This window comes from Siphateles boraxobius, unplaced genomic scaffold, assembly GCF_051911475.1.
Source record: "Siphateles boraxobius isolate OS27281-9 unplaced genomic scaffold, OSU_SipBor_1 77, whole genome shotgun sequence".
NCBI lineage: Eukaryota > Metazoa > Chordata > Actinopteri > Cypriniformes > Leuciscidae > Siphateles > Siphateles boraxobius.
In genome coordinates this window covers 15294871-15318892 of record NW_027509205.1, presented here as the reverse complement: position 1 = coordinate 15318892, position 24022 = coordinate 15294871, and the positions used below count along the sequence as shown (strand labels likewise).

The window sequence follows — 24022 nt, the reverse complement described above, 5'->3', positions numbered from 1 at the left end:
GCCCGCGCCTTCATAGCGTCACAGCCCGCCAGAATGGGTGTGGTTTAGCGTATAAACATAGGGGCTGTAGGCTGACTTCCCTGATTTTTCAGCGAGCTCTTCGCATCGCTGGATCTGAGAGAAGCCACCGCCGCCGTCGAACAGCGAACAGCCAGCTTAGGACAGCACTGAGGAAGCCGGCCGTCTTCACCACCTTCAGCCATCCGTGCGAGCTACGCTATCCTATTCTAAAAGAGCAGCGAGTGTCTTTTTTAAGACGCCTCCCACTTCCGGGGCTGCGAGCTCTGTGAAGCGCTTCCGCTGTCGACTCTGCGGGCTCGACTCGAAGCCTTCGACACCCCCCGTCCCTACTCACCGACGCGCAGCTGCCACTCACGAGCCTCACTGCCGTCGCATCTGAAGATGAGGCCGAGGGACACGTACGAGTACGCGGCTAGCTAAGTGAAAAAAAAAGAAAAAAAAAAGAATGTTCCCCATCCCTTATGATTGGGACATCTCACATAAATCAGCCGGTCTCGGTTTTCAGCGGGCAGCCATTGAGGGCAGATCTCCTCTCTCAGGCTCGCGGCACGATCTGGCATCCCCATCCAGAGCGCTGGTCTCTGCACGGATGGTTGATCAACGGGTACTCGTTGCCCTGCCAGAAGGAGTGATGAACACGATCACGCAGTCTAGAGCTCCTTCCTCGAGAAGGCTCTACGCGTCTAAATGGTCGGTGTTCTCCGGATGGTGCACCGACAGAGGTCTGGACCCACGGACATGCGGGGTGGCGCATCTGCTCACCTTCCTACAAGAGCTGTTGGATAAGGGGAGGTCCCCGTCTATGAAATATCTATCACTGAAAACCGCCTTTCTGACTGCACTGTCGTCAGTAAAACGTGTGGGGGACCTGCAGGCGCTGTCTGTTAGCGCGTCGTGTCTTGAGTTCGGGCCGAATGACTCTAAAGTCATCCTCAGACGTGTCTATGTTCCTAAAGTGATGGGCACTCCATTCAGAGCGCAAGTTATTTCGCTGTCAGCTCTGCCAGCATCTGACAGCAAAAGTGATGTGAATCTCCTCTGCCCTGTCAGGGCGCTGAGATTTTACATTACGTGCTCCGCCTCCTTCAGGCGTTCAGAACAGCTTTTTTGTTTCGTTTGGTGGGCGCACCAAGGATTTCGGGCGCACTCGAAACAGAGCCTGTCCAGATGGATAGTGGACACTATAGCGGCTGCTTACGCGTCAAAAAGTCTGCAATGCCCTCTGGGCATCAGGGCTTATTCCACGAGAGGCGTGGCGTCGTCGTGGGCATGGTCCAGTGAGATTTCTATCCATGACATATGTGTAGCGACGGGCTGGAGCTCCCCGTCTACCTTTGTCAGGTTTTATAACCTAGAAGTTCCTGCCTTGCAGGCTAAACTGTTGTCAGTGTGAAGGAGAGGTGTATTCTGCCCAGATCATCCTGCTCAGATCACTCTCACGTGACTCAGCTCTCCTGGTTGAGCTGCACTAGTAGGGTATGTGCCATGTGCCTATACAGACCGGCGCGCCGCTTTGTATTCCCTATGTGTGCTTATGTACAAGTGATGGCCCGCGTGGCTGGCCACCTTATTTTTCCACTTATGGGGTTCCCCTGAAAGTTCGGGGTCTCATGGTGGATGCTTGGCGCGCACAGCGTTGACAAAGTGTTCCCGTAGCGTAAGCTAAACTTAGGCAATACGAGAGAACCTCTGGTAAGAGAACGATACTCGGTTACTAACGTAACCTCGGTTCTCTCTAGAGAGGGAACGAGTATTGCGTAACCGGCCGTGCTCGCGCCACGAGCGACTTCGCTTCAGTCGACGGAAAACCAGGGAAGTCAGCCTACGTTGTTTAGTGCCATAAATGCCTATGTTTATACGCTAAGCCACGCCCATTCTGGCGGGCTGTGACGCTATGAAGGCGCGGGCGCCCTTCATTGGGTGTGACGTCACGCCGGGCTCACTGGTAGGCTGCAGCAGTTGCCCGCAGAGTAGCCAATTAGCACGCGAGATGGCCTGCTCTAGGTCTGCTAGCTGCTGCACCGCGTTGACAATTAATACAAAATTAAGGATAATTTTTGGGCTTCAATATCTCGAGAAGGTGAATCTTTCCCGTAGCGTAAGCTAAACTTACGCAATACGAGAGAACCTCTCGTAAGAGAACCGAGGTTACGTTAGTAACCGAGTATTGTTACCATTGTTTGTTTATGCATCTGTTTTTTATTTGTATACTTATGCTCCTTACTTACGTCTTATTTGAATAGAATTAACATCACTTTTAATTTGCTATACACTTTTACAGTTGTTAGTAACATGCCATTAACTGCAGGTGAGAAGCAATGGCGCTATCGCGCTCATAGAGACCAGGATCCAGAGAGGATAGAACGGTATCTTCTATGGGAAAAAAAAGAAGTATAAGAGAGACCAAGAACAAGAAAAGAAAAATAGAAGCATATAAGAATGCAATGAGGTAGAAAAGGTGTTGAGGCGAAGGAGATGGAGAGCAGACCACGTTTTATATGTCCAAAGATGATTTGTTTTAATAAAGATATATGTTTTCTTCTATTATTGTATTTTTCTATATAATTCTAGATTACCTCCCATATGGAAGCAAATTGTCATGGCCTAATGTTCCATATAACTAGTATGGAAGTAAATAAGTTCATAGCTCTTGTCTATAATGCATGCAATTAACTGCAATGACAAACAGACACTCTCGGATATTGAGAGCTCAGTCCTGCTACTGTCATTAATTTGATATTTTAAAAGAAAAATGACATTTGACAGTCAAACAGATCTCACCATAGTAATCTGCACTATATTGCATTTTGGACAAGACCCTTTTTAAAATAAATATCTTGTCAAAGTATATTATATCTTGTAAAATATATGTCATATTTCTTAATTGTAATGTGATGTTGTCCCTGAAATAGGACATTTTCAGTAATCTGAATGGCAATTATGATACAAAACAGAATTGTTTTAAATATGACATCATCTGAATGAAAAGAGGGACCAAAATGCTAGTAATATATGTGCAAAATGTTGCATATTTGTAATTGGAAGTATTATATATAGTAACACTTTAGTCGGTAACAGGACTGAGGAAAATATCAACACATGAAATAAATAAACAGTCATAAAATAAATGACATAGCTTGAAATGGCCCAATACAATTTCTTGTCAATACAATACAATGGGTATTGAAAAAAATCAGTTTAAAACAATTATATTTTTCAAATTTTTAAAGTTGAAAAGGCACCGATTTCGTGGAATGACCTTTATAATGGTGGCATTCTTCACAAGAAAAAGTAGCTTGAAATTAACATTCTTATGGTCAGTATGTGGAATAATGTTTAGGGCGATTTGTGTAGCTATCAGTGATGTTTGTCATTTTCCAGTTCCCATTTCTCATGGAGAATTTCCATTCTGGTATAAAACGCAGACCTTAAACCACGCCGAGATGGTCCAGGCCATGGACCAGGGGCCTGTACCATGATGGTAGTTGAACAAACTCAGGGTTACAGGATTAGTTTAGAGTTGACAAAACCAAACCAATCCAACCAGGCTTTGTTGGTACCATGATGCTGATCATCAACTTTCTCTGTCAACTCAGGCTTTGATCCTGAGTTTAGGAGTTTAGGTGTGACATCAGTAGCAAACGGCCAAACACATGTTGAGAAAGAGTGAAACTGAGATTAATTTCTCGCGAGAGAAGCAGCGCAATTCACTTATTAAATAAAAGTATTAAAATAGTAAGAATTTAAACAAATTTACACAGCAAGAAGAAAACAGCTGTCTATGAAAGAGGACAACTAAAAGAAAAAATCTCGCTACTGTATATCAGTGCAAGTAAAAGTTGTGAAGTTATTTTATACAGCTGATAAAGTTATAGAGAGAATTGAACATTTAAGCTCACATGTAGTTATTTTATAGCTTCATCTATTGATGCTAAAGTGTATTTATATTACCTTTATATATTTATTCATTTAAACTGCGTAATAAGAATTGATGAACCAAAATTGTACATCTGTGATTGATTAAGGGTATAATAATTACATAGGCCTAAATAATATCTAAATCATACAAATTTATTATTCTAAATAAGCATCACTAAAAACCAGACGATTTAGTCTTTAAAAATCATTTGCTATGTAGTGACCTTTAATTTGGAGTAGAAACAGGTGGAGTGACTTTATCGCATCAGGCATGTGTCACTTTGCTCACAGCTGATTGGTCCAAGTTCAGTTTGCAACCTCTTACCTAGAACATAACCTGCCCCGGCCCAGGTTAGCCGTGGAGCGCAAGTTACTATGGGGATGAACACTGCTAAAAGCCAAGCCACTTTTGTGGTCCCTAAAACCCAGGGTTGACGCAAACTAAACTGAAACATAGCTGGCTAGCCACCTAAACCGGCTTCATGGTATAGGCCCCTGATGAGACCAGCAAACCATCTTAGACTTTTTTAAACTGTCTTTATGTATCTGTTTAAACAGTTCCACTCTGCAGTTGTGCTTAGAATGTTCTTGTAGAAATAATTTGATTATTGTTCCAATGGGATATTATGCCCATTTACTCTTTACTTGTATAGTTTAGTAGAAATCATTTGCTACAAAAAGGTGCAGCACAAAGTAAATTATTACATTCTAAATGGCCCATAAATATTACTCCACAATTCAATGTTTAAAAATAGCATCAGTTTTCTCTATGCAACTCTGAAACGTCTTTGTTGGCGTTGCCAATTTTCTGAACAGTTTTGGCAAGATGTTAAAAGATTTATTGCCAATTAAATTTATGATTGGTTTACTTTGTGTAAAATGTGGTGTTTGAATTCCTTGACAATGATTCTAATGCAAAAAAAACAAAAAACAATTGCAATAAATTTGTTGTTGCCAATGCTGTTTTATATTCGTAAATCAAAGCTTTCTAACGGTCAGATTGTACACCAAAAAAAAAAAAAATTCTGTCGAATAAATTAGTCGCTATTTAACAAAGCAATGGAAGCTTATTTGTAAAACATCATGCATTCATACATTTTCATAAACATTTTATGTATGAGTTTATAGCTTATATTCTAAAAACAGAGATGTGTTACAACACTAAGACATGTATGTTTTTAATTGTGGCTGAATTTCCTTTCATTATAATAATATAAAGATTATGCATTATTAAAATACATTATTAAAAAACACTGACATTTAGGCAGTTTGTCAAAATAAAATAATTCCCCTTCATATTTGACAAACACAGATTGTTGCAACAATAACTGATATAAAAAAATTGGCCTGGCAAACAATATAATAAAGGTAATTAAAAATAATACTTCATGTATACAAATTACACAATTTAAGGTCATTCACTACAATAAATCAAAAGTGTCCTTGAACATTTTAAGAAAGACTACTTGGATTGCATGCAAATACTAGGTATATTTACTGTAACATGATGTTTATCATTCATGAACATAAGCAGAAACTACACAAATAAGGCAAAATTAATACACATTTACATGACAAAATCATTCACAGCATTCGGCAACCTCACTGTAACTTCAGGTTCCCTCTCATTTGTTTTTCACAACAATCTAAAAAGAGGCCCATGCAATTGAGTTAAAGTTGATTGTGCATGTCTATGCAAAACTCCTGTGGGTGCTGTATGCTATGTGGTTGCTAAGGTGTTCTGAATGTTATGTGGTTGCTAGGGTATTCTGGATACCTAATGATTTTCAGGTCTCCAAGTCACTGTAGGCTACGTCGTTTTTATTGTTACATTACATTTTTCTATTCAGAATATTACTGCACTGTACTATAAAATCTATTTTTTTAAATCAATTTATTTATTTTGATACATTTTTAATTCAATTTATTTATTTTATATTTTTACACTGACTCCCCTGCACTCTCTTCCAGACCCCAGTTTGAAAACTCCTTGCAAATCGTGTGCAAGGTGCATTTCGTAGCTCACACACGCGCTTTATGTTAGGCTGCATCCGAAATTGCATACTTCCCTACTATATAACAGTAACAGTATGTGACAAGAGAAGTATGTTTGAATTGACAGATCCAGAGAATGTCTAATAAAGGGAGAACTTCCACTCTCAGTAAACTTCTGGCTTCTGAACTGGTTGCAGTTCCAATCTGGTTCCATATGAGGGCGCTAACAGGACGAGTGCAGAATGAATGGAGGTCAATGGAGCTATACCCCTCAAAATCCACTTTTCTCAGCATATAATTTTTTGTCTTTTGAATGTTGTATTCAAGAGGAGATGCAAAGAAATTACACATTGCTGGGTGTTAGATTTTTTAGAGTCACTTATTTGCTTTAAAAAGTATTTTAAAATTTTTTGTTGTTTTAAAAGACCACGCTGAAAATACACACACACATTCTGGTCTCGCATCGGATGCCACGATGCCATCAAGCGGTATCTCTGGTCGTAATCAGTTCTTCACTGACCAATCAGCGTTCCGTAGCAGAATGCTAGCAACAATAATGGGCAACAATAACTCAACCTGTAAGAAATCGAAAGGACATAAGCACTCGTTCATTCAACTTTAGACCTATAACCCATGTTGAACTTGCAAAACCTACAATTAAATCTGAGATTTCTTAACGGCAATCGGGTGAAAGAGACAAATTTAGCCGTCTAGCTCCATAGACTCCCATTCATTTTGCACTCATGGGCGATCGCCCCCAGTGGAACTGTGGTGGAACTACAACCAATATTGGGTACAATAGGACTTAAAGGGATCGTTCACCCAAAAATGAAAATTCTGTCAGTATTTACTCACCCTCATGTTGTTCCAACCCCGTAAGACCTTCGTTCATCTTCGGAACACGAATTAAGATATTTTTGATGAAATCTGAGAGCTGGATCACTCCTCCATAGGCTTCTTAAGGGATTGACACTTGCCAGCCCCGAAAAGTTATTAAAGACATCGTTAAAATAGTCCAAGTGACTACAGTGGCTCAATCTTAAGTTTATCAAAGGATGAGAATACTTTTTGTGCAAAACAAAAATAACGACTTTATTTCAACTATTAATTTCTTTCTCTGTGGGCCTCGAGTCACTTAACGTAGTGTGATTGCGTAGAGCTACGTCACACGTAGGCTCACTATTGGCCGATGCTGGTCATGTGTGCGATGCATGTGACGTACAACAACAGAAGCTTACACTATTATACTAGTGAACTGACTCGAGGCCCACAGAGAAGGAAATGAATAGTTGAAATAAAGTCGTTATTTTTGTTTGTTTTTGCACACAAAAAGTATTCTCGTCGTTTGATAAACTTAAGATTGAGCCACGGTAGTCACTTTGACTATTTTAACGATGTCTTTAATAACTTTTCGGGGAACAATTGTCAATCCCTTAAGAAGCCTATGGAGGAGTGATCCAACTCTCAGATTTAATCAAAAATATCTTAATTCGTGTTCCGAAGATGAACGAAGTTGGAACAACACGAGGGTGAGTAAATACTGACAGAATTTTCATTTTTGGGTGAACTAACCCTTTAATAGGGAGTGGCCAGGCTCTCCGTAGACGGGATCTGACCCTAAGAAAAGAAGGCAAAAGTACCCGGATCACCTACTACTTCCGGCAAGACTCTTAAGTGTGCATATGATGGACACTTTACAATCCCATGAGATCACAAGGAGAGCATTTGTGAAAGGCAGGGAAGTGACACAACTGAATTTGGTAGGCCACATGATAATGACAACATGGCGAATGCAGTCTGGATTACATTCATACTACACAAACTCATACTATATAGAACATACTTTTTAGAAACCGTGAAGTAATTACTTACTCTCTCGAGTAGGTACTTTTTTTGAGCATGCGATTTCGGGTGCAGCCTTATTAAAAAAAATGTTTGTGCACTAATTAGTTTGCCCACAAGATGGCAACACTGGCCTGGACCATTGTTTCACAGTCAGAAAAGAAACGAAAACAAAACAAGAACAAAAAAAACACATCCACATGTGTTGACCTGTAATTGTGTGAGGGGATTAAAGTAGCTTCCCAAATGAGGCAAGAATGTACTTATCTACTATGTACTCACCCGTGGAGTGTATGAATTTATACTTTGAAAGGCTATGTATGACTGTGAAAAATATCAAAGTATACTTTGGGGTGTGAGTGCATTTATTGATGCAGTTCTAGAGATCCTTATGAAATGATTGGAATTCCTACATGTTCCTCTTCAGTCGGCTCCTCAGAAAACTGTGTCTTGGCCTCCTGTATGGCCAGCTGTAGTTCAGCCCCAGCTGGAAGTTTACAGTACCCGCTTTCTAAAATATTCTCCACCTGTAGGTAAACTCCAGGCTTCTGCAAAGCCACTCCGTGAAGATGGGAGAAGAGCAAAGGTAAGTCTTTAGGCAGGGAGTATCTTGAAGCAAGACCTAGTGTCGCTGGGATATCAGACTCTTGTGAGTACTCAAATATGGCCACCATAAATTTGGAGAGGTCTTGACCCAACGCTTTGGCACGATACAGCTCCTCTCCGATCATGGAAACAGTAGCTAAGGTGGTGTTCTCCACCAGTTCCTCGTCCTCAGATTGGTTCTGATGGAGACCTCGGGAGCAAATGACCAGCACAAAGTCACAATCATTCATTCTCTTGCAATGCCACCCCATACTGCCCTCCTCCATAATACGCAAGGCCTCCCACAAGTCTAAATGCACCTGAACAGAAAAAGGAGAATTAACAATAGAGATAATTAAAGAGTTGAAATAACCATGTATATACTTTTTTTTTTAATTCATGGATACATTAAAAATACATTTTTAAATGTATTTTATTTTATCTATTTAAATACATAGACATATTTATTCATTTTTATTTATATTATTTAATACTTTTTTTATTGAGATGCTGATGGCCAGTGTGGAGAATCTAATGACTGTTATCCATGGATTTGTACCAGTCGCAATAGCGCTAATACTTTGGTTTTAGAACTGAAAGGACCGGTGTTGTTATTGTTAACTAAACCTAAAACCTTCTGCCGTTAGATGAAATAAAATATAAATATTAGCTGAAAAACTTAAACTTACAAAAAGGTGATGTATACTAAAAACTAATGAGTTAATTCGAATTATTAAAAAACTATGAGAAAATGACAAAAGCACAATACAAAATTACTAAAACTTAAATAAAACAATGAAAAATATACAAATAAAAGCAAATTCAAAATATGAATAAATACTATAAGAGTGCATAAACAATAGTAAAATAACACTGAAAAGAGCTAAATGGCAAAAACCTTTCTATTCATTATTCAAAATAATGTGCGATGTGATATTTTTAAATACACTACATTCCAATTAATTCATGAAATGTCTAATAATCTCAAACAAAATGTTTTAAGAGTTTCATGAACATTTAAAGATGGATGGGGGAGCAAAGTCTTAAAATAAATCAAATATTCTCAGCCTGCTTTGTCTGATTTAATCACGAATACACTTACTTGAGTCGCCATGTGCTTTTGCAAAAAAGCAGCCAGTTGCAACACGACTCTGACGTGGGCAGGACCATCATTACTTGAGTAGCAAATCAGTAGACGAGGCGGACGGCTGGTTTTGTCTAGCAAAACACACTGTCCTTCACCCAGTTTTTTGTCATAGTACTGTTCGATGATTTCTGACAAATAGGAAATAACAACACAATTGCCCATTATTAACGGTGTACATCTTAAGCTGGGTTCGTACTGTACGATTTTGGCCGTCTGAGACAAAAACATTTTGGAATCCTAAACGATTACTCAGATCCTAGCGCAAACTTTGAAGTCTTTGATCACTAGTTTGATATCTTTGCATGACAGCCATGATTTGATTAATGACCTGTAGGCCTACCTCAGGCAAAATTCTGTCAGTCTCAGTAGATTTGATGCACAGATCTGTAATGCGACTTCTCACACGACATTCACCAATTCAACAAGTCACTGAACGTGTGGCGGACTGATGTAAAACTCCGTTTTTAATGCGTCTTGCTGTACAGTCTGACATTAATGAAAACTGAGATCCTACAGTGTGACATGGCTTACACGGAGATCATGTTTGTACAATCTGACAAGCAACAGTCGTAAAGGACTATGCTAAAGTTGACTAAAAAGAGGAATAAAAAATCATTGTTTGGAAATTGATCTCAATGCCTTAATTTAAAAAAATAGAAAAAATCCAACCTTTAAGGACACCAATTTTCTTTGTGAATGAATAATATATCGTAAATAATAAATGTTCTTCTTTAAAATACAGGATGCATAAGTCAAGACACCCCTATGTTAAATTCCCATAGAGGCAGGCAGATTTTTATTTTTAAAGGCCAGTTATTTCATGGATCCAGGATAATATGCATCCTAATAAAGTTCCCTTGGCCTTTGGAATTAAAATAGCCCCACATCATCACATACCCTTCACTATACCTAGAGATCGGCATGGGGTACTTTCCATAAGATCATCTCTCAATGCAAATCAAACCAGTATTAGCCTAACTGAAAGTACCCCATGCCAATCTCTAGGTATGATGAGGGGAATGTGATGATGTGGGGATATTTTAATTCCAAAGGCTAAGGGAACTTTATCAGGATGCATAGTATCCTGGATCCATGAAATAACTGGCCTTTAAAAATAAAAATCTGCCTGCCTCTATGGGAATTTAACATAGGGGTGTCTTGATTTATGCAACCTGTATTTTAAGGAAGAACATTTATTTATTTACGATACATTATTAATTCACAAATATAAATTGGTGTCCTCAAAGGTTGGATTTTTCCTCATTTTTTAAATTAAAGCATTAAGATCAATTTCCAAAAGATGATTTTTTTTATTCCTCTTTTTAGTCAACTTTAGCATGGGTGTGTTCACTTATACTATCCATTGTAAATCATACACTGTGCTACCAGCGTCCGTTGGTATTCTCAAAAACACTTTTTAAACTTCCCAAATTAATTTATAGCCCTGCTTTGAAAACAAAATATTTAACATGGATAAATAACGAGCAGAACACAATGTGTTGCTCAGCAGTTTTATCACTGACCAGTATGTTAATGAAGTACAATCATTTATCGATTTTGTTATAAAACTCGAACCTAGTCTCATTTTGGTCTGGACTTTTTTCTTCTTCAGTCTTTTCTTGTAGACAACGGTGAAGGTGAGCACTGCGGTAGCAGCAAGCAGGATTCCCACGGACAAGAGCACCATCAGTGAAGGGCTTTCTGTGAAGTGGGAGGTCGATGGCTCTGATCGTGAGAGGAGAAAAAAATACCAAACCGATTATGACATTGAAGTATACGATAACATAATTGTTTCAATGGGTGTTGCCTCTTTAAAAGCTGCCTGGCATGTTGCACAACATGCAGTTTCTGTACACGCTGAAGGCTAAGCATTGCAAAAACAATTATATTGCCTTCAGTGTGTACAATAACCTCTAACATGTCCTTAGAGTTCAAATCAGTTTTTGATGAACACGTGTTCTTTTTTGATTTGACAGTTCAACTTTACCTTCAGAGCTATGTTTAACTACAACAACGAACGTTTTCCTGACTGCATCCACAACATCAGCAGCAATCTGGACGGAAGAAAAATATAAAAACTACTGAACATGTGATAAGTAAAAAAAAAACTTCTGGGAATGCAAACACATTTCACATCTAGAAAGTTACAGCAAATATTTGCAGAAGCCTATTGGCACAGACTTTTTAATGTGTCTGAATGGTTGTGTGCCTGACATAATTTGATCTCTCATTCAATAATACAGAAAGCTAAACAAACACACATACAGCCATTTAATCTGATGAATGAAGACTCACCTCACATGTGTAGTTTGTACCTGCTTGGAGATGCTGCAAACGGTATGTGTGATGTGTCTTGTTGAGACTGAAATCCTGCACATCAGCAAACATTCTGATTTAATAATTATCAGGTAAACGTGAGAAATTTTATTTATTTCATATTTATTTAACTTATCCTTAAATAACACTGATTGATATTACACTTGATTAAATAACAAAAATATCGGTATTCCGTAATATCGGTAAGTCTGTATTATAGATGTTGTTATTAATGTTTTATTTAAAATATGTTTTTTAAAAACCCACCGGTTTGATGCTTGTGTAATTTCGTTGCCCACCTCCGAAACATGATGAAAAATACTGACGGACTTCAAAGTTCTCAGGTGCAAGGTTAAAGGTAACATAAACATCCTGGTTCTCCTGGTGGACCTCGACGTATCTGGGATACCAGTCTATAATGAATGACATGACATACATGAACGAATACATCTGAGGACCATGTGCCATGATCAACAGGAACACAGAAGACACGTGATGGCTACAACACTCACCTTTCTTACACTCTTCAAGACCATTTTTTTCAGGACATGCTGAAAACACACATTGCCAAGTTTATTACAACTAAAGCATTTGTCAACTGATTCTCTTAATGTGCAGTGGTGCAAGTTGTCAACACTGTTAATGACTATCAAACTAATTACATGGTTTGTTTTTAATCATCAGGGAAGCGCTTACTGTGTGTGAAAAACCTTTTCTTCGCAAAAGACTGGTCCGATCGCTCAGGGGTGGGCAGTGCCATGACAATCACGACATACTCCCTATTCAAAGACAGATTTGTGAAGGGATCTGAGTGATACACCTGTGAAAACCATCAAGGAAATACATTCATGACTTCAGGAACTACATGGTAACTCAAAGTTATATAAATAGAGAAACAGTAAGTTCTTAAAAAGATTCAAAGCTCTGTTTTGTTTTCTTATAGTTTGAAAATATATTACACTATTTAAACAAGAATAAAATGACATTGGATGCTACCTAAGTTGTAGTGTTTTTTTTTTTTTTTTACATACCCGATGGGCATGTTCAGGGGTGAGGGACAGATTGCTACCCAGGAGAAAGAGCTGACATGGTAACTGAGATCCACCAAGAGCCTGAAGGGTTACTTGAAATCCACGTAGGAATGCAATACCTGTGTACATCAATCAAATAATTAGACAGATACAGAGGGAATGATAGATATTTTGAAAGACAGACAGACAGACAGACAGACAGACAGACAGACAGACGGTCATTACCATATTGGCTTGGGTTCCATGACACAGTAATGGTATCATATGTTGGATCTTTATTGGCTTCAAACTCGATGTGAATATTTTGTGGTGCTTGAACATAATGCTGGCAGACCTCTGGGGTTTCCTGGCCTAGAAAAGAGTGACAAGGCCAAGGTACGCAACCTGGCCGAGGAGAGGAGTTGCCACACAGTTACACTAAATGAGCTCTTGTTATCTTAATTAACTATTTGTACCTGACTTGTTTATTAAAATCATAGAAGTGTATAGATTAGAAGTCATAGAATTCTAAAAAAAAGTTCTTAAAAGAACTTTGATATGACAAAGTTAAAACCATCCGAGGACAAGAGAAAGGCACTTTGATTTACATAAGACATAAAATCCTAACATGCTAGTCTTGGCAAGCAGCTGAAAATGGAAAATCATACATATACAATGTGTATGGTTCAAGTAAAAAAAAAAGCCAAATATGAGTGATTCCTGGAACTGCTGCAAACAATTATAGAGCAAAACAGCTTGTCTTGTTTAGTGAAATTAAAAGAACAACTTAATCCAACAAAACAAGAGAGAGTAATTATCCTACATCACGCAACCTGAAACGTCACTGATTGTGCAAGCAGTTCTAAATAAATGAACAATTAAAGATCTTGGTCATCCTTTTAAGAATGTCAGCACTGATCACTGTGGAAGGCAAATTCAAGCACATTTCGCATGTTATCATTTAGTGATGCAGTGGATGGATTACAAAGTGTACTTTTACTGGCCGCATAAAGCATGAAAAGACAATTAATAACAGATTGTTTGCATTGCTGGTCAAGTTCTGATTCACTTAAAGAAACAATTAAATAAGCTTTTCCTCAAGCCTATCATTCTTAGAAATGTAAAACTTCAAACTCATCAGCAGTTGAGTTTGCAGTTGAGTGTACAATGTGTATACAATACACTGATCATTAACTATGTTAACAGTCACTTATGCCATTTTGAGCATTGGTTCATCTACAAGTTTACATTAAAATTAATTTCACTGGCTGAAAGCGATCCCTTTACTCCTACTTAGTGATCAAAAGCTATGAACCTTTACAAAGATCATTGGGTTTTGGCAGAGCTGGATTATGTTGTGTCATTATAGGTCTATAGGGAGGTGCTGGACATATACAATAAAATGTACTTACCTCCAAACGGGTTGAAGGAGGAAATATTGGGAGATATTTGCACATCGTCTGCTGTGATTCTGCAGTATTCACATCTTGGGTCTCCCTGAAAATACACATTGTCTACTTTATAAAAAGAATAGGGAAAATATGAAATATTACAGATTCTGCACCATTTCTAGGCCACTAATCAAATGTGTAACACTGACCTTTTGGACAGAAGGACAGATTTCTTGCTTATAATTTTTTACTTAGAAATAATAGAATTTGCAATTTAAAAAAACAGAGTGGACTTGTATGGCTATGTGCTCCTTCAGAACTAGATAGTAGTTCTAGATAGTAGACTAGCTGTACTGGCTAGTCACATCCAAATCTAAAGCCCTTGCACACTTAGTATCCTTGATTAAAGTTTGGATGCGACTAGCTTAGTGAACTCTGTACATTGTTCATTTCCAGCTGTAGAGCCCGTGCAGCAAGGCAACTGGGTGACTGTGAGACGCTGTAGTCACGGGACAAAACACTGCTCTTCTGTTCCAATTACCATAACAAATAGATTCTCCCCACTCCAAAACACAGACTGAGAATCCTGTAGAAAGTATTGGTGATTCTATTACATGGAACATGAAAATAGAGACACCAGCCACCATAGTCACATGTTTGCCAGATGCCAGAGTGCCTGTCATCAAAGCAAATTTAAAAGTGCTGGCTAATGCTAATCGTAAATTCTCTAAGATTATTATTCATGTCGACGTTCGACTTCGCCAGTCGGAGATCACTAAAATTAACGTTACAGAGGTGTGTGAACTCCTAGTTCACAAGTACGATATCAGGCACTGCAATTTGCTCTGGCCCCCTTCCGGTTCTCCGGTGTGATGAGATACTTAGTAGACTGTCCCCTCTCAATGACTGGCTGTCTAACTGGTGTCCACAAAATAATATATGGTTCATAGACTATTAAAAAAGTTTTTGGGGCAGACCTGACCTGTTGAAAAGAGATGGTATTCATCCTGGGATGGTGCCGATCTTCTCTCTAGTAATAGGGCACATAGTCTTAGAGCTCAAACATGACAATCTGGGGCTCAGGTCAAGAAGCAGACAGACTGGCTAAACCGACCGTCTGCTAACTGTCTTACATCACTGAGGTCAGATAAATCCCATCATATAGAGACTCTTTCACCCAGATATCATCATATAGAGACTGTGTCTGTTCCCCGAATTAGGAAATACAAAAACATCCCAAACCCATTTAAAGGTAAAAATGTAATTGATGTTCAACAAAAAGAAAATGGATAATACAGATGAACAAATTATGGTTTTTGAATATTCAATATCCCTTACTTCAAAAGCACTTATTGTTAATGATATGTGACCCTGGATCACAAAACCAGACACAAGTTGCATGGGTACATTTGTTGCAATAGCCAACAATCAATTTTATGGGTCAAAATTATAAATGTTCCTTTATGCCAAAAATCATTAGAATATTAAGTAAATATCATGTTCCATGTTCTAGCATACTCCATTCAGCCAAGGTTGCAAAGCCAACTCTGTTACAAATATGTTAGAACTATCACTTCTGCCACTAAAGATTGCTTTATTGATAATATTCCTGATCAGTTTCAACACCTCAGCATCCCTGATACCTTAGAAGAACTTGATATTGCGTCAGAAACTTTTGACTCTCTCTTTTCCAACACTAGACACAGTTGCTCCTTTGCGCTTAAAGAAGATAAGAAAAAAGTCCAATGCCATGGTAAAACGAGCATACTCTGGCCCTCAAGAAAGCAGCCAGAAACTGGAGCGCAACTGGAAGAAAACAAAACTAGACGTGTTTCGAATTTCGTGGAGAGAGAGCACGATTGCGCACAAAAAGGCCTTAAAACTGCTAGATCTGCTTATTTTTCGACTCTCTTAGAAGAATACAAACACAACCCTAGATATTTATTTGATACAGTGGCTAAATTAACCAAATAAAGCTTCTACTTCTTAAGTTTCCAAAGAGCATAGCGCAGTATTGAGTTTATGAACTTCTTTACTTACAAGATTGATAATATTAGAGAGAAAATTATAACTATGCAACCATCTAATACAGTATCGCATCAGGCAGTGCATTGTAGTGTCCCTTAGGAAAAATCCCATCATTCGTTGCAATAGGAGAGGAAGAATTGTCTAAACTCGTTAAATCATCTAAATCAACAAGATGTATGTTAGACCCTATACCTAAGCTACTGAAAGAAAGAGGTCATAGATCCTCTTCTTAATATCATTAATTCATCTTTGTCACCAGGATATATCGAAACCTTTTAAGCTGTCTATGATTAAACCTCTTATTTAAAAAACGCAACTCGATCCTAGAGAATTAGTCAATTACAGGCCGATCTAAGATCTACCCTTTTTGTCAAAGACACTGGAAAAGGCAGTAGCCTATCCTCACAACTACGTTCCTTTTTTAAGAAAGAAATAGTATATATGCAAGGATTTCCAGTCAGGATTTAGACCCAGACTACTCTCATTAAAGTTACTAATTATTTGCTCTTATCATCCGATCGTGGTTGTATCTCTCTATGAGTGTTACTCGATCTTAGTGCTGCATTTGATACCATTGACCACGACATTCTTTTAAATACTCGAAAATTATGTTGGCATTAGTGGAATTGCATTGGTTTACATCATACTTAAATAAATAAAATAAAAAATAAATGAAATAAATAAATAAAAAATAAATGAAGACATGTCTTATCGATCACAAGTTCAGTATGGAGTACAACAAGGGTCAGTACTAGGACCGTTGCTGTTCACTCTGTACATGCTGGGAGATATCATGGCATTAGTTTTTACTGTTATGCCAATGATACTCAGCTCTATATCTCTTTGCGCCCGAACGAAATTTGCCAATTCAAGAAATTAACGGAATGCATAGCTGATATAAAAATTTGGATGACTAGTAATTTCCTATTACTTAAAGGCCATGTTGCAGGTTAACCACCACTGTCGATTAATGAGTACATAAATCACTCAAGATATCTATATCATTTTTAAAATGTCTCAAAAATGGTCTTAAAGACCAGTTTTTTACGTTTTTGGTAGTAACAGTTTTTTTTTACGCAATTCCGTGATGACGTCACGTTGGGGAGAAGTGGAGGAAAGGTAGCCTCAGTCTAGTATACACAAATCCGCCGCGAACTCTATGGGCGCCGCCATCTTGCCTGCCGCCATTACTGCGGGCCTGCTAAGGATGACGGTGTGACACTTGTGTATATGGCGACTGACTGGGATGAGGAAGAGGTGGCAAGAGCCAACATGTATTATGGCCCGCAGCCGTATAATTTTGAACCTGCCAGTAGTGATGGCAAAATGAGGCTTCCTGAACCACTGAGACCTCGCAGCCCATTGCTTCACCCAAAGGTTCATTACTCGAAGCTTCATTCAGCATTGCTCACTAGTGACACCTAGCTACTGTGCAAAGAAGTAGCAGACAAATTAATTAATTCTGAACCAATGACCTGAGCAGACTTATACCCCCCCACCCACCCAAACACACACACGTTGTTTTATTTACTTATTTATTTTCTTCTCACTATTAAAGTCTGTAACCTTTCATTTGCAATTATAAAAAGACCTGAGCAGACATTTGTCCATTGCCTGGGTATAAAATAAAATATGTATCTTTCTCTGTCTGAATTTACTTGTGCAGAGACAACTGTCACATACATAGTTAATTAATTATTCAGAAATTGTTTGGATAGTGACAGTATGAACAACAAAAGTGACACTGTTTTTGCGTGCAGTGCTTATGGTGGAGTGAGTGTAATAAAATAAACTGCAACAGAATAGTCTGGGGTGGAAAAAGTTAAGATTGTTTTTGGGGTGTTTTGTGCAGTGAACTGTTTCTAGTTTAAGTGCAGTGTTGTGCTTATGGGACTGGGATATAGAGGAGCAAACTGCAACACTGCAGTTTGGGGTGGGTGAAGGAAGGATTACAATAGATTTTTATTGAGAAACAAAACAATTTTCAAGTGTGTTGGGGTTTAGACGATTCCTCTTCTTGGACAAAACCTCTCCAGTCTTGGAAAATATCCTTTCACAAGGAACAGAGGATGCAGGGGAACATAAAAATGCCAGTGCCAGCTGGTATAAATGAAGATACTGATGCTTGTGTTGAGGCCAGACAGGGGAGGATCTCCTCTTTCTTGCGGCTCCATTACCAGGAAAAAGGAAGAGTCGCAAAAAGCAAACAAATCCAAAAGGGCGATCCAAAACAATAAGCAGTCCAGTCCAGATCGGAAAATCCAAAGCAATCCAAATAATCTTATCTAATTAATATAACAAGATTATAATATAGCTACTATAATTAATAATAACAATATACTATAAGTATTCTAGCTCGATATAATGTAATAATATACAGCCCTAACAACACATAAGACACATTAACGACAATAACAATGAGAATTCTCTAACTCTCTGACTCTGACTGACTACTACAACTGCGTCTGCTACTCCTGACAACACCCACAAGGTGGCGCGAGTTTCGACACTCAAACCGAACCGATGACGTTTCCACAAATACCGAGGCCTCGTTTGTCATTAGTCACGTGATTTCCACGTTAACAACACAAGCCTCGAATCGCGGCTTCATCTGGCACGCCCATTTTTTCTCGACACAAGCTCCGACGCCTCGGTTCAAATGTCACATCACTACCTGCCAGACGAGAGAGGGCAAATTAGGAATTGCCAAGAACTGATGGCGGTTAAAGCCAATTAAATCCATGGTCCGAGGAGAATGAGTGGAGAGTTGGTGAAGTGTCCTGGTGAGCTGCTATCTTTTGCACTGGAGCTATACGAGCAGCAGTGCACAATAACGACAAATATTTTTTTTTTACTGTCATTGAATAGCACCGAGTGAAAAATCTGTCTTTTTATCTAGGGGCATTGATTATGACGTTAGTTCAGATAAGTAGCGGTAACCTTTGTCATAGTGTCGTAGTACTTGTAAACTTTGTCTTTGTCATCTAGAAATAGAAGGCATGATGCTAGCTATATGGGCGTGGTGTGTTCACACCGAACGCGAATTTAATTATTTGCGCGAGTAGATTACATACAAACTCAATGCAAAGACGCGAATAGACGCATCATTCGCGCCGGGCGTCGTGAATGACGCGAAATGGGCGACGCGTTTGCCGCGAACGTCTGGCGCGCAAGTTGAAAAATTTGAACTCGAGCGAATGTTCAAGCGTCTAACTATACGCGTATTTGACGCTTTATTCGCGTTCGGGGTGAACACACCATAAGCGTTTATCTCTTCCTCCGGTGAAAATGTTGTTGCAAACGTAGAGTTGGTCGCATGTCAGAGGCGCCCGCGCCATTGGCATACCTGTCAAGTTTTGAATTTGAAAATATGGGAAATTTTCCGGCGCCCACCGCGAGCAGTCCCACCACCCCAACCAAGCTCCAGTACGTTAACGTTATCCCTTACATTTTCAGACAAGTGTTATAGCTTAAATGGAAATACAAAGGGTATATATAAAGAGCATTTATTTTAAAGGCTTATTTGCATATTTTCTGTTCATTTAACATTGCTTGTCTCATTTACATTTTATTTTCATTCCACACATTCTTTTCATTTCATATTGCTTTTCTTTTACAGTTTTTCTTTACATGTAACATAACTTTTACTCTTTTAGTGAGTTATTGTTCAAATTTGTTGCAGACTTTGCATTCTTTAACCTGTTAGGCTGCAACCCCACTTTTGAAAAATCCTCAGACAGAAATGGCAAACTTTTAACTATTTAAACAAACAAAAAAAAGCTTCAGTGCGTCGGCGCACTGGCAACGGTTAACAGGTTTTAAGATGCTAAAATCGCAGTTACAAAACGCGTGACTGTCCCCTACCCTGCTCCTCTTCAGAAAAGTAAATTCGCTTTCCCATTGATCGCGGTATTTAGCCTACATGAGGGTTTTGGTTTTGTGGCAGGAGTGCCTTCCGTCTCTGTCGTAGCGTCCATCATCCGTCTCAGATTTTTTTCTTTTTCCCCCCCGCGTTGTCACTCATCATCTGACCTCACACACTAACCTCTCGACAATTGCCACCTACAGTACCCACAGTACCTGTAGTAGGCTACTGCAGGTGGCAGTTATCGCGTGGCTAGTGACAGAGCTCAGATTGGGAATTTTTTTTTTTTATCCGCCCGTGCCATTATTATTTTTTAGTAGCGCAGGTTAAAATACGGGAGATTTACGGGAAAATAATAATACGGGAGGACGGCGGGAAAGAAGGGTTAAATAGGGGACTTTCCCGGCCAAAAGGGGATACTTGACAGGTAACGTTATGGCCATTGGATGTGCAGTTGCCGCATATACTAGCCTATCTATCTATATTTATATATATCTGTCTGTCTATCTATATATCTAGTCTATACAGGTCCTTCTCAAAAAATTAGCATATTGTGATAAAATTCATTATTTTCCATAAATAAATAAGTGCTGCTTCTCTGTAGGCCAGGTCAGGCGCTTCTGCCGCTGTTTCTGGTTCAAAAGTGGCTTGACCTGGGGAATGCGGCACCTTTAGCCCATTTCCTGCACACGCCTGTGCACGGTGGCTCTGGATGTTTCTACTCCAGACTCAGTCCACTGCTTCCACAGGTCCCCCAAGGTCTGGAATCGGTCCTTCTCCACAATCTTCCTCAGGGTCTGGTCACCTCTTCTCGTTGTGTAGCGTTTTTTGCCACACTTTTTCCTTCCGAAAGACTTCCCACTGAGGTGCCTTGATACAGCACTCTGGGAACAGCCTATTTGTTCAGAAATTCCTTTCTGTGTCTTACCCTCTTGCTTGAGGGTGTCAATGATGGCCTTCTGGACAGCAGTCAGGTCGGCAGTCTTACCCATGATTGCGGTTTTGAGTAATGAAACAGGCTGGGAGTTTTTAAAAGCCTCAGGAATCTTTTGCAGGTGTTTAGAGTTAATTAGTTGATTCAGATGATTAGGTTAATAGCTCGTTTAGAGACCCTTTTCATGATATGCTAATTTTTTGAGATAGGAATTTTGGGTTTTCATGAGCTGTATGCCAAAATCATCAGTATTAAAACAATAAAAGACCTGAAATATTTCAGTTGGTGTGCAATGAATCTAAAATATATGAAAGTTTAATTTTTATCATTACATTATGGAAAATAATGAACTTTATCACAATATGCTAATTTTTTTAGAAGGACCTGTATATCTATCTATGTATTTATCTATTTAATTTATCTATAATCTGCCATCTGAATCATCTCGTCTACTACTCGTCTCTCTCTAGTCACTCTCAATGCTCTCAAGGTGGTCTTTGGTAAAATCTCTCCCCAAGGTGACGTAATGCAATGCATTGTGGGGGAAAGGAGAATCGTAGCAAACCGCTGTAAGATAGTACCTACTTTTTCGTATTATATTCCGTTTTGTGATACTCAAAAACATAATATACAATGGATAAGTGTTTAAATGTTTATTACCAACAATCAAATTGCACAAATTCGTTGAAAATGAACCCTGCAACATGGCCTTTAATTCTGAAAAAACTAATGATTGGACCAAAAACTTCTGCACGTCAGCTACTAACCTAGAATACTGTCTAACAATTGATGGCTGCTCTCTCAAGTCTTCGTCATCGGTTAGGAACCTGGGTGTGCTCTTTGATACCAATCTTTCATTTAAAAGCTACGTTTCTAGCATCTGTAAAATTCTTCCATCTAAAAAATGTATCTAAATTACTTCATATGCTTTCAATGAAGAATGCGGAACAGTTAGTTCATGCGTTCATGAGCTTTGTAAGCCTGTTTATTGGTCCAATGAGGGTTTCCAATAATACAGGTGAAGGTCTCTGCGTGTTACTGTCTTTTCTCGTGGCAAAGTATTTTTGGTTAAATGCAATACATTTTCTCATATGTATTTACTCGTTACTTCATCTGACTCCATAAATGAAAGGTTTTAATAATATCTGTGCCTCACTAAAAGTGAGCGAATGTTTGACTATTCCGTTTAACTCTTCAATGAAAACAATGTCAGAGTCAGTTAAAATAATCAAATGTAACAATTTATTATGTCAGGTAAATGTATCATGCCAACTTCATAATCAATTCAAAGAGGTCTTCCTCTCAGCCTCACGGACCGATCTGAAGTACAGAAAAGGCCCTGAGCTCTCGCTGCGTTTCATTATATACCCAGACCTCATTTCAGATCTAAACATCATTCACAGTGGAAATTTACCTGCTAGTAACTATTTGCTAACAGTGAGACATTTGCATTCAGAGGTAGCACCTCTGGGTGTAGGGAGACCCTTTGTCTAGAGGCCAACACCTCCTTGTGTGCTAGTTATCCATAAAATCTCAAAAACCTTATTACCCTTTGTTTTACTTATTTGGAAATAGGACATTTGTACCAGTCGCACTGTGACATTTTAAATAATACTAAACATGAAAATACTCTGTGATAATCATTCACATTAAAACTACATTTTCTTGGGTGCATTCAGGTGGGGGTGAGGGGAGATGTAGATGAAGTTGGTTCGGAGGTGAGACTTTCGTCTCAATGGTGCATGAAGGCCAGTTCAAATGGTAATCTCCAGAGAGGTCCTTTTGTCCTCTCAGTGTCTGGTCACCACCGAAACAGACTGTCTGGAATTTCCTAATTTATCAATTCTTACAAGGTCAAGGCTAGATTATTGTAATGAGTGCATATATACAGTATAAACGAACTAAATTAACTTTTTTACAACAAAAATTAAACATCACTGAACTTACTTAAGCTGGACTGTGACGCTATTTTCTTCTGGAAACAAACTTTGTTGCATTATTTTACTGTTATCTCTGTAAAGCTGCTTTGAAACAATCTGTATTGTAAAAAGCGCTATATAAATAAATGTGACTTCACTTAGACGTACAAAAATATCATGTTTCATGCTATAATCAAACTAAATAAAGCAGACAGATACTGCAAAAAACAACAAAAAAACAACAAAAACAAATGATCTTTATGTAGCTGACCTGAAGCAACCAGAAAAAACAGATATAGTAAAAAGGCTAAAAATCTTAAAGCATGAGTGAGAACCAAAGACACAGATTAAGATCAGTGTGTGACAATGAGTGAAAGAGTATGAGTGAAAGCGAAATCCCTCGATGAACACACACAGGCACACTTTGCGACACTCCAGCATAGTTAGTATACTTGCATGAATTTCAGTAATCATTCACTTTATACCTTCTTTTATTAATTTTTAAAAAAGAATCCTAAACCCTTATTTCACGGTGCAAATTAGATTTTGAAATCCAGATTTACAGTTGGGTCTCTTTCAAGATTTTAGTGTTTCAACTTATATTTATTTTACGGTCAATTGTATAACCATGACCAAAACATTTATTGTTTATACCATAATATATACTTACACACACACACAAAGTATATATCTTTTTTTGTATTTACATAACAATTACTTTAATGCTTTGCAAAATGAATAAAAACAGTACCGCTTATTCCTTAAATGTTGATACCGCCAGCTGAAATTCAAAGTATTAAGTCTTACCCAGCGGATGCATTCAAGCGTGCAACTCTGAGGTCTGTAAGATGTTCGTTCACCATGGGCGCCAAGGGACAAACAGACCAGCAGGAGCAGATCCAGGGTCGATGTGGGTGGCCACATCTCGCTTTCTTTACCTGCCCGAAGAACACTGAAAACTGTCTTTAAACCCCAACACAGCTATGTCCTCAAAGCAGATAAGCCTTTTCAAGTATCTTGAAGAACTAAAGATCAGTTGAGTAAAAGCAGA

The 24022-nt window shown here is 38.6% G+C and overlaps 1 protein-coding gene across 2 annotated transcripts; it reads right to left on the bottom strand.

Moving 5' to 3' along the window:
- Positions 1 to 4986: 4986 nt before the first annotated feature.
- LOC143725883 (interleukin-17 receptor D) lies at positions 4987 to 24013 on the bottom strand. 2 transcript variants are annotated; one of them, XR_013198355.1, is made up of 13 exons: positions 23779 to 24013; positions 14247 to 14331; positions 13081 to 13239; positions 12856 to 12974; positions 12521 to 12644; positions 12337 to 12375; positions 12092 to 12237; positions 11804 to 11878; positions 11496 to 11562; positions 11084 to 11233; positions 9464 to 9636; positions 7911 to 8681; positions 4987 to 6868 (listed from the first exon to the last, which is right to left on the bottom strand). XR_013198355.1 is itself a non-coding variant. In XM_077218702.1 (12 exons), the coding sequence occupies exons 1-12, from the start codon at positions 23893 to 23895 to the stop codon at positions 8166 to 8168; spliced, it is 1770 nt and encodes a 589-aa protein (XP_077074817.1). In that variant the 5' UTR covers positions 23896 to 24013; the 3' UTR covers positions 4987 to 8165. The 2 variants fall into 2 exon arrangements, 1 of the variants encoding a protein (XP_077074817.1); XM_077218702.1 differs by having other exon boundaries at positions 4987 to 8681.
- Positions 24014 to 24022: the final 9 nt, after the last annotated feature.

Coding starts and splice junctions, on each gene's coding strand:
- LOC143725883 (XM_077218702.1), bottom strand. CDS start 23,895: ATGTGGCCACCCACATCGACCCTGGATCTGCTCCTGCTGGTCTGTTTG. Junction 14,332..23,778: donor CGCTTGAATGCATCCGCTGG/GTAAGACTTAAT, acceptor GTGTATTTTCAG/GGAGACCCAAGATGTGAATA. Junction 11,879..12,091: donor ATTACACAAGCATCAAACCG/GTGGGTTTTTAA, acceptor GCTGATGTGCAG/GATTTCAGTCTCAACAAGAC.